Source organism: Megalobrama amblycephala, linkage group LG13, assembly GCF_018812025.1.
Source record: "Megalobrama amblycephala isolate DHTTF-2021 linkage group LG13, ASM1881202v1, whole genome shotgun sequence".
NCBI lineage: Eukaryota > Metazoa > Chordata > Actinopteri > Cypriniformes > Xenocyprididae > Megalobrama > Megalobrama amblycephala.
In genome coordinates this window covers 21,735,701-21,747,002 of record NC_063056.1, presented here as the reverse complement: position 1 = coordinate 21,747,002, position 11,302 = coordinate 21,735,701, and the positions used below count along the sequence as shown (strand labels likewise).

General features: G+C 35.0%; 2 protein-coding genes across 4 annotated transcripts; both read right to left on the bottom strand.

Annotated features, from left to right (window-relative positions):
* Window positions 1-42: 42 nt before the first annotated feature.
* On the bottom strand, window positions 43-3,716 carry elp6 (elongator acetyltransferase complex subunit 6). 3 transcript variants are annotated; one of them, XM_048154152.1, is made up of 8 exons: window positions 3,647-3,716; window positions 3,274-3,417; window positions 3,105-3,183; window positions 2,960-3,030; window positions 2,756-2,880; window positions 1,215-1,419; window positions 965-1,120; window positions 43-256 (listed from the first exon to the last, which is right to left on the bottom strand). In XM_048154152.1, the coding sequence occupies exons 2-8, from the start codon at window positions 3,325-3,327 to the stop codon at window positions 134-136; spliced, it is 813 nt and encodes a 270-aa protein (XP_048010109.1). In that variant the 5' UTR covers window positions 3,328-3,417; window positions 3,647-3,716; the 3' UTR covers window positions 43-133. The 3 variants fall into 3 exon arrangements, with proteins under 3 accessions (XP_048010109.1, XP_048010108.1, XP_048010107.1); XM_048154151.1 differs by having other exon boundaries at window positions 3,579-3,705; XM_048154150.1 differs by having other exon boundaries at window positions 3,274-3,695.
* A 117-nt stretch (window positions 3,717-3,833) lies between these two features.
* Window positions 3,834-10,260, bottom strand: gabpb2b (GA binding protein transcription factor subunit beta 2b). Its single transcript, XM_048154149.1, has 8 exons — window positions 10,051-10,260; window positions 9,093-9,200; window positions 8,815-8,982; window positions 8,519-8,713; window positions 8,250-8,400; window positions 6,975-7,139; window positions 6,773-6,891; window positions 3,834-6,071 (listed from the first exon to the last, which is right to left on the bottom strand). Exons 2-8 carry the CDS (start codon window positions 9,198-9,200, stop codon window positions 5,718-5,720), a joined length of 1,260 nt encoding a protein of 419 aa, XP_048010106.1. The 5' UTR covers window positions 10,051-10,260; the 3' UTR covers window positions 3,834-5,717.
* Window positions 10,261-11,302: the final 1,042 nt, after the last annotated feature.

Sequence of the window (11,302 nt, the reverse complement as noted above, 5' to 3'; positions counted from 1 at the left end):
CAGAAAGTAATGCAAACAACAAGTGAACAAAACAACTGCAACTGGTGATGTATTATATGTATTTATATAAAACAAACTACATCATAACATTATTTCAGCTAGAGATTCAAGACTTAGACTTTCATTTGAAAACTTAGAGAACAGCACTAGAAGTCCCTCGAGCGAAAAATGACGCTCCCTTATCATAGACCTTAAAATGAAATATTTTCCGTTGGTTGTACATGGTCTCTCCACTCTGTCGCCACCAAACCTCCATCTGAAAAAAACAAACATCAAAATGTAAGCTCAAATCAGGGCCATTTATAAAAGAGTATTAGTTAGATAAGATAAAGGATTAGTTAACTTTCATATAAACTTTTCCTGATAATTTACTCACCCCCATGTCATCCAAGATGTTCATGTCTTTCTTTCTTCGGTCGAAAAGAAATTAAGGTTTTTGATGAAAACATTCCAGGATTATTCTCCTTATAGTGGACTTCAAAGGCCTCCAAACGGTTGAAGGTCAAAATTACAGTTTCAGTGCAGCTTCAAAGGGCTTTAAACGATACCAGACGAGGAATACGGAACACACGCGGCGCCAGTTACATTTTTTCCGTAAGTAGAATAGTTAAGGCGTAGGACATACAGCGTAAGCTTTTTGGAGAATACGAAAGTACTGTTTTGGCGGAAGCACTTGCATTTTTTTCAAAAATGACTGATTGTTTCGCTAGATAAGACCCTTATTCCTCGTCTGGTATCGTTTAAAGCCCTTTGAAGCTGCACTGAAACTATAATTTTGACCTTCAACCATTTGGAGACCATTGAAGTCCACTATAAGAAGAATAATCCTGGAATGTTTTCATCAAAAACCTTAATTTCTTTTCGACTGAAGAAAGACATGAACATCTTGGATGACATGGGGGTGAGTAAATTACCAGGAAAAGTTTATATGAAAGTGAACTAATCATTTACCAATAAACCGCACCTGTCCATGTATGTCCCTGCAGTAACCCGTGGGTAACCCCTCTACATGTAATGCCAAGTTACATTGATGAACTAGTCCCCTCTGGAGCAGGTTTGATCCCTCTTCATCATCATCTGCATCCTCCTCCTCACATCTCACCAGAATGACCATATTTCCCTTTATATCAAAACAGAAAAACAGTCTTTACACAATGAAGCATTAAATCAAGTCTGGCATTATTTCAGACACTGAACCAAAAACACTGACTCACCTGTAACTCAGAGCACACGGTGGCTTGGCAGTAGAGGGTAAAGTCTAGTATTGCTCCAACAGTAACACCTAAACTCAGGAGCACACTGAGATCATCTATGAGTAACACTGGAGGACCCCATGATTCACCATCATCACGGCCTCCATTCTGACGCACAGAATTTTCCACAAATCTGAACAGACCTTTCAGTCCAGCAGCTGGGGACCTAGAACAACAAAATAGCAAGACTAGTCTTTTTTCTTTATATATCTGACTTAAACATATAGGGAGGGGAACATAGAAAAATGTATTTAAACTAGATTTTCACAACATGCTATTAGGGTTGCAAAGGGGCGGAAAGTTTCCAGTAAATTTCCGGAAACTTTCCACGGGGGAGTTTTGGAAATATTCCAATTTGAAAACTTAATAGGAATTTACAGGAATTTATGGGAATTAATTGGAAATTTTGGGAAATTTATAATATTTATATAAAATATATCATATACAAACATAAATATTTTTTGCATTCAATTAATTCTAATTTAGTATGTAAAATAAATATATTTTTATTGCAGCAATCGTTATGTGTTATTTATGTTATTTTTACATGATCCTTCTGAAATCTTTTCAATATGCTGATTTGATACTCAGTTATTATCAATGTTGGAAATAGTTGTGCTGCTTAATATTTTTTTGGAACCTGTGATACTTTTTTTTAGGATTCATTGATGAATAAAAAGTAAAAAAAGAATAGCATTTATTCAAAATAGAAATATTTTCTAACAATATCACTTTAATATCACTTTTTATCAATTTCACACATCCTTGCTGAATAAAAGTATTAATTTCTTTCAAAAAAAGAAAGAAAAAAATTACTGACCCCAAAATTTTAAACGGTAGTGTATATTGTTACAAAAGATTTCTGTTTTAAATAAATGCTGTTCTTTACATTTTTATTCATCAAAGAATCCTGAAAAAAGTATTAGAGGTTATAAAAAATATTATGTAGCACAACTGTTTCCAACATTGATAACTGACTCTCAAATTAGCATGTTAGAATGATTTCTGAAGGATCATGTGACACTGAAGACGTCACATGCTGATATGGTGAAAATTCAGCTTTGATCACAGAAATAAATTATATTTTAATGTATATTAAAACTGAAAACCATTATTTTAAATAGTTATGTTTCACAATATTACTGTTTTTTCTGTATTTTTGATCAAATGTGCATGTTATGAACTGGGGGAATGCACAGTGCATGCAGGGGGTGTGTCCTCAATAGCCCTGCAGTAAGAAGTGTGCTGTGTGAATGCGATTGAGGAATGTGCAGGGTAAAAATTCAACTGAAATTGCATTAAATCTAGCTGTTTTAACCAAAATTATGCTGCAAGATGTTTTTTTTTTCAACTACATTTAAGTACCCTGTTATAGGCTAACCTGCAATTCTGCAAATTCCCTGTTTATTCACATTAATTCCCATATATTCCTGTTAATTCCCATGGAAAGTTTCCAGCTTTGAAAATTCCCAGAATTTTGCAACCCTACATGCTATACGTGCCTGAGATAACTCAAAGGTTGTGTCCCCTGACTGCTTTCCTCCTGTAATAGTGCTCCAATAGAGTCCTTCAGTCCTTCGAGAAACACTAGCTGGCCCTTCTCTCTTGCCTGGGTCAGACTCACTCCCTGCACACAAACATGATGATCAAGTCACATTAATGTAATAAACAAAATGTATAAACAGAGCAAACAGATGTAGACTTACCAGCCTCTGACCTACAGCACTGTAGTGGCTGAAGGACTGAACAAGACCCAGAAAACACACCTTACAGCCAGCTGGAAATATAGGAGTTTATCAATAAACTTATATTAACATAAGACTTAATAGTTGTATACAGTAGGTCACTTACCACGTAAATAGAAAGACAGATAGTGATGAATGAGAAATGATGCATCAGCTTGTCTGTCAGACACCAGGATGAAGTCACTCTACAAGCACAGAGGACATCGGTTAGAGTCAATGATATTTTGTGAGATATGTTAAGCGTGTAAAGAGATGCAAGTACTATAATTAGTTACCGATTTGAAACTGTCTGGAGTGGAATTGAGAATACTGTTCAGTTCTGGAAACATGTCTGTGAGATAAAGATGAACTTGACAACAGTTGAGCAGGATATGCTGCTGTCTTTTCTTTACTTCTACTTTTCTTCAGTATTTTTCATTCTAGCAAAAACACAATTGTAAACAAAAGCATAGAGTTGTTTTCAAGTGCTTGCTTTCCCATGTATATGTAGCGCAACTATCATACTAAATTAATATTAGCGTTGTCTAAGCATTCGGAGTACCGTAAAGGAGAAGAAAACATGAAAATAATAATAATGTACCTAAAGTGTCTGCAATTACATCAACTGCTTTTACATTATGAACAAATAAATAGGAAGAAATATCTCACGTTTGCCTGTGCTAGTAAACGTGGGTACGGAATTCGCATTAGGACAATCTTTCCTAAAAACGCGTTTCGGTAGTGTGGTTTGAAATCATGACTAGCGAGGAATTTCACTACGGAGGAAAATATGATTTTTTTTTTTTTTTTTTTCATTAGTGAAAGAGTATTTTCTTCAATAAAAATTTACAGTAGATATACCAAACCTCAGAAATATTTATTTTGACCAAAGATAAAATGCAGCTGCAAGTGCACTAAAGACAGGCTCCAATAGTGTTTCATTACAAAAATATATATGTAAAAAATATACAAACAAGAAATCTTAGGGACAAACTGTTGATCTATGTTATGTATCATGTGCTTGTGTCTGCTTTAAGTTAGAACTCTTATGCATTTGCTTCCATCAAACTGAAATACGAGTGATTCTGCCAGTCAAACAAACTTTGCAACAAAATAAGTGTAAACATTTTACCTATAAAGCACTGCTGATGAAATCCTATACAACTGACATTCTAAATGCATAAAAAGCAAGAAAAATATAAGGGAAAAACATGGTCTTGTCCAAGTGAATAACCCATTCAATAAATAGTATAATGTCCTTCTAAATCTTAATATTCATGGGTTTAGATGGAAGAAAATTGTAAATATTTGCATATGTACAGAGTAAAAATATGTTGTGCACAATAATGGTGATACAAGCCCTTAAAATTCAATTCATGGAATGTTAATCATCAGTTGTGCACCTAAAAAACATAGCAAAGATAATGCAAAACCATTTTTCTATGAGGAAGAAATCTATAGAGCATTTAAGGTCTAGTTCCATAAAATTACATATGACATTCATTCACATTTTAAAACCTGACATAAAAAAAAAAAATACTCAACAACACAACTGATGATATAACTTAACTGAAAGACTGACTGTAAAAGCTGCTAACTGGGAAATCGGCACATGGACAAGGACCAGGCCATGGAATGCAAGCACAGACATGTTGCATACTTTTTAGAGCACAAAACTTTGAAATGCAAATCGTGATTTAGTGTCTAACAGAACAAAGGAAATGATGTTAGGTTAAAAAAAGAAAAGAAAAGTGAAACAACCTTTGCTCAATCTTGTACTCTTAAAAGAGTAAGTTATCTTTATAAACAGCTAAAAGTATATAAAACATGAAAGTAACTGCTTAAGTAACTACATAGCTACTTTGATTATCACATCACCCAATGCTGACCGCATCAATAAGACACCTTGCACTGCAGGAGCAAGTCAATGGCACACAAAGCCATAACATAACAGTCCTCATCTCTGAATAATGTCTAGTATTGTTCTTTATATGATATACTGTTAACCTTCACTCTCATGTCACTATTTCAGGAATGTTCCGTGTTCAAGTTAAGCTATATTGACAGCATTTGCAATGTGACTTGTCCTTCAGTTTTTTTTTTTTTTTTTTTGCACGACACGGGGCCAGGCAATTAACATTCAACTTTGATGTAAGGACAGCATGATGATGCTAAACCCAATAATTTCTGCACAATACGCAAGAAGATCACGGACCTAAAAATCTTCAAAAAGAATGATTTACACTAAAATAATAGACTTTGCAACTCAAATAAGTAATGCAAGCGTTTAAGCTATTTTATAATATATTTTATTATAACCACAACTTGCATTTTTAAAAAATAAAACTAGAAAGGGACGAGTCAAAATGGTGTGTATTGAACCCAGAACATTCCTTTAAGTACACTATCGTGCATACTAATAGTATAGTTGCATAATAGGCCTTGATTAGAAAGCATCATCATTAAAACTTACATGACTTGCACCACTGTATGTTAAAAGAACACACCTGATCTTCCTATTCTGCCAATCTGAGCAGCTCAGCATCGTTGTGGTCACCTATTTATAATTCATGCTACGTCCTTGTAGAGGTCTGTACAGAAACTGAATGCTACGAGTAAAAAAAAAAAGGATAAAACAAAAGGTTATGATTTACAATAAATAAATACAACATGCCACTCCAGGTACACAGACTAGAAGAGTGTATGTAATTCCTGAGTGTTCGAGTCTTTGGGTTCACTGCTACGGTGTGCCCTCAGAAGTGGCTGTGATATCTGCCGTCTCTACTAATGTCACTGTTTCTCCCGCTGTTGAATCAAGGGGTTCCTCTTTAATGATTATGGCCCCTTCTGGCAACATGACAACTTCCTCTTCACCGACCACCTCCTCCTCTTCCTCTTCCTGGAGCACCACTTCCTCTTGGGGCTCTGTGCTGGTGCCATTGGTCTGCCCGTTGGCGATGGCTTCTAGTTTAAGCCTGTACTGCTCAGCTTCCTGTTCCTTTCTTAGTAACTGCTGTCGGTATTCCTGGGCTTTTCTGTTTGCCTCTTTCAGTTGCTGTTCCAGTAATTCCCTACTGTCCTTCTCATCGGGTTCCTGCAGAAAACACCAAACAGTTAAATTTACCATGAAATCAAAATTGACAATTTTAAAGGAGTCATGAACTGCATTTCTTTTTAATTATTTTATGTTTTCTGAGATGCACTTATAATGTTAATGTGATTTTTTTTACATCAAAAATAGTCATAATTTGTAAATAAAAGGCCATCTTCTACCCTGATTTTACCCTGTGAGACTTCAATATAAACACCCACTGATATGATTGGCTAACATATATGAATGCAGTGATCTCATCATTGCAACTCGAATACTGCACTCATGAATGCTTTCATCGTCACTAACAGTGCAAACACAATGTAAATAAGAAATTCATTGTGCAGTGTAGACAGCATTATTGATTATAATGGGAGTTTTGGCGAGAGTTTTTGGCTGTGTGATTGATAGCTCCAGCGATTATAAAGGAAGCATTCTTTGATCACTCTTGCAGTGACATCTCTTCTCTTCTCTGATGACGCGTTTACCGGCGCAAGAGCAAGACATCCTGTCACTCACATGACATCACAGCAATAGCAAACCACAATGATCCAATCAATTTTCGATGGACAAAATAAAATCCCATCCTACATTTTTTTCTTCGTCACATTCGTCACAAAAGTAAAGACTATTGTAACTTCCTTTCAAGCTGACTTTTGCATCCCAAAAAGTAAGATTTAAATAAGAATCTCTACCGGTCACACCTTATGTTTGACATCTGTGTGGTTGACGGTTGATTCGAATTTCCGCTTCCGCGATGGAACCGGTTTGGGGTCCTCTGTTACGATTTCTTCTGCTATCTGACCCGCGGGCACTGCGACCACTAAATATATACAGACATGTCAGAATATAAATACTTCAAAGTCCTAAAAGACCTATAAACTAATGTTGCAACAATCTACTCACTTTGCTGCCCCTGCATTGTGACAAAGAATTTCTGTCCCAAGTTGCCAGGCTGCAGGTTTCCCTGTTGGTCAGTTACTATGGTGATGACTCTCTGGCCATCTTCCCCTACAAGATGCTGGATGGCAGAATCCACTGAATCAGCAGCAATCAAACTGTCTGAAGCTCCTGCAGGAATATAAAAGCAGTTTGTTTGGATGGGAGAAATACACTAATAACAATCTCTAGGTGCATACAGTTCAAATATATGTAAAAATTTTAAAATGTTAATTAAACACTGTTGTCTATATTCCCAAATTGCAAAAAAGCAAAACAAGCACAAAATGCAAGAAAAATTGGCATTAGTGAGTAAAGAAGAATCAAATTTAAAGTGCAATTCAAAACAAGTGGTAGAAACCTGCTAAAGAAACTTGTTGCTTAATATTTTTGTGGAAACCATGATACTTTTTTAGGAATTTTTGATGAATAGAATAGAACGTTGAAAAGAACAGCATTTATTTGAAATAGACGTCTTTTTAAAGATTATAAATGTCTTTACTGTCACTTTTGATCAATGTAATGTGTCCTTGCTAAAAAAGAAAAGATTAATTTAGTTTAAAAATTTCTAATGACTTTAAACTTTTGAATGGTAGTGTATATGGGAAACCTCCTTGCTTTTAAGCCAACAAACTGAGTATACTAGGAAGAAAAATAGTGATTCAGATCATTTTTGGCAGGGAGGATGGAAAGAATAGATTGCCAATGCCATTGTTGTCATAGGGACACATTTTATAAATAAAAGTTATGTAGAAATATATAGTACCTTGCACACCCAAATCTTTAGCAGATGTGCGATAAAACGTACAACGTAAACCAAAAAATGAAATAAATCTTGCACACCACTCGAATTTGCAGCTTGCCTGAGGAAGGTCTGTTGACTGCATATTAAAGCTATTAAAGGTGCCCTAGAACTTTTTTTTAAAAGATGTAATATAAGTCTAAGGTGTCCCCTGAATGTGTCTGTGAAGTTTCAGCTCAAAATACCCCATAGATTTTTTTAAATTCATTTTTTTAACTGCCTATTTTGGGGCATAATTAGAAATGAGCCGATTCAGGGTGTGTGGCCCTTTAAATCTCGTGCTCCACGCCCCAAGAGCTCACACTTGCCATTTTTTGCTATTGTCCTTGCTTGCTTACCTAGTCTGTTGATTCAGCTCTGCACATCCATAAATAAAAATTATATAAACGTTTCATGGCTGGCAAATTATCTGAAGTAACAAACTGTAATGAAACTCATACCTGTGTTAGCCTTAGCATTGGTAAGAACAATATCAGAGAGATTGACCACTCCAGAGGAGGAGATGATGAACTGAGGGCTGGCAGAGGCGGGTGATGTGCTGCTTAGGATTGTCCTTTCTGGATTCATGTTCACTTGGTTCTGCATTCCCTCCTAGAATAATAAACAATCCAGTCCAAGTTATGATAATGCAGCTTGATTTCACCTAAGAACATTGTTAAATACACAGCAGCTGGTGAGTTTTAGATAGTAATATCTGTTATTTTTTTACCTGTAACAAGAGCATCAGCTCAGTGTTTCCTCGGTCTACTGCAATGTTAAAAGGCGTCTTGTCAAACTTGCTGAGGGCATGAGTATCAGCACCGTATTTGATTAATAGCTCCACGACCCCCCTGTGCCCATGTTCCGTAGCCCAGTGCAAGGCGGTCATTTTCAGCATGTCTTTGGCATTGATGTCTGCTCCACTCTGTCCCAGAAAGGAGCAGAATCAGATATAACAACACAACAAAAATTAAGAATGTCAAAATTTGAATAATCCAATACTCTTCTGAGATCATTTGTTCTTACCTTGACCAATAATTCAACAATGCTCGAGTGGCCCTCTGCCGCAGCCATGTGGAGGGGGGTCCGATCCACTTTAGTGCGGGCATCTCTACTAACGCCGGCACGGAGAAGCACCTCAGCGGTGGAGTAGTGCCCATATTGTGCTGCTAAATGAAGTGGCGAGGTTCCCAGCTAAAACATATTACCATCATTACCGTTATAGTAAAATGCAGATTATAAATAGCAGACAATAGGCAATTAGTCTGCATTTGTAGTATGCTTGAGCAACAAATACAACTCACCCAGTCTGTAGTAAAAGGAGCTCCGTTGGCCATAAGTGACCTCACTTCATCATCCTGTCCTTTGCGCGCTGCCTCCAACAAACGCTTTCCCAAATCCACAAGCGACATCTAATGATGCAAATAAGGTTTGAAGCATTGGAATATACTAAATATTGATACTGAAAAGTTGCTTTATATCTTGACAACCACCTGTTTACATTCATAGGGCGTTTAACCAGTTGGAGTGTTTCAAAGAAAATGTCCAAAAGATGTTAAGGAAACGGTTTTCCATATACACAAACTGTATGCTGAATGACATTGTGGTTATATTAATCATAAGACTTCATTCCACAGGGATTTCCACAGTGTTTTAAGTGCCAGGAAGTGGATGTGTACATTAATGTTAGACATAATTCATTATCAATGACAGGACGGGAAACAGTCATCATTTTATAATAAGGCAAGTTCCGGTGGAAGTTGATTTCATGCTGGACACTTTTGTTTACAGTATCACTGTGTGGCTGGATGAACATTTTCACACTTTAAAAAGTCAGGTTAATTATATCTATTATATAGTGATATTATTTACAAATAAAACAGTTTGATTTCATTTATCAAAACAAGCCCAACAATGACTGTTGTTACCTTATTGGTTGTCTTCGATGAGATTTTTGTAATATACACAGTATATTTTCCTAGATATTATACTACAGACTGTTTTCATGCGCAAACTAATAATCTGACAAGTAAAGAACAAATAATTTAAAGTGAAAATTTATCATTTTCAACAAGTTGAGTAAGTTACGTGTAAGTTTTCAAGTTAGAAAATAGCTGTTCGTATTAACAGGTGATCTTCTGCAGTTACTATATCGCCAAAATCATGTAAAATATGTAATTAAAATCTCTTTTAATGACAGTTCATCAAACTCCTCCAGTCAGTTTCTAGTAAACAGAATAAAGCAAAACTTCAGCTGCTCACCTTGCCAAAAATGTTTCCCGAAGACTTTTACTGAATTATAACACGTTAGATACGGTAAAAACCAGACGTATGCTTCGTTTAATGCGCTTTAGTGTTCTATCATACTTTTCGATACTTTTGAAAACAAAAATAACATACATGGGCTATGTATCGTCAAAGATGGCGCACGAACGGTACCGGAAGTAGAAATATTTGATTGGTTCTTCTTTGGTAGTGTTGAGACGTCTGTAGCGCACCCTACTGGTTTATATTTGTTACACCAGAAGAAAAATGTAAATCATCTATTCTCTGTTTATGGAAACGATAAGGTTTGTGCTCATTTATTTCCTCCAATTAGTTTCTTTTACTATTTAAATCAATTTAAAAGGTTTTCCAATGCAAACGAAAAAAAATACTATTATAGTAAATACTAAAGTGTTTTTGAAACATACTATAGTAAAGTACTTGAATTAATTTGTTGTGGTAATTCTATAGTTGCTGTGATAATATAACAACTATAGTAATATAAACAAACGACTTTACACAATACTGTACTAAGTTTTCTACAACTAGGGTATATTATACTACACTACAGTTTACTGTAGTAAAAACTAAAGTATACTACAGTATTTATTACAGTTTATCAGTTCACTATAGTTAATACTACAGTATGCTGTAGCACTCATTAACAAAGTGATGTAAATACTATAATATATCGGCCTACAGTATATAACAATTTACTATAGTATGGTTCAAAAACATAATATTTACTATAGTATTTTTTCACTTGGGGATTTAAAAGCACAAAATCGGTTTTGTGCACGTTTGCACTAAAATAAATTGTGTATTAAGCACAATGCACTATGAAAATTAATACATTATTAAATTAATAATAATTTTTTTGCCAATGTAATATTTATATTCATGCAAAAACAGCTCATATATTTTTAATGAATATATGAAATGTATTTATCGTTAAAAATACATGTTATGCTATTGTTTTCATCAAAATAAACACTACAATGCAAAAAAATGCATAATGTTTTAATATACAATTTAATGCAAAAGTGCACACTGATTACTTTGCTTTTAAATATTGAGCATTGGCAAACTGATTAATCTCAGCAATTCTATATAAAGAGACTAGAGGTTGATTTAAATGCAGTAAAGTAACAAGTTGGAGGAAATTAATCGACCAATCAGATGAAAATAAATATCTATAGATTAAAGAAAGACAGGCTTTATGTATATCTACTATATACATCAGATATTT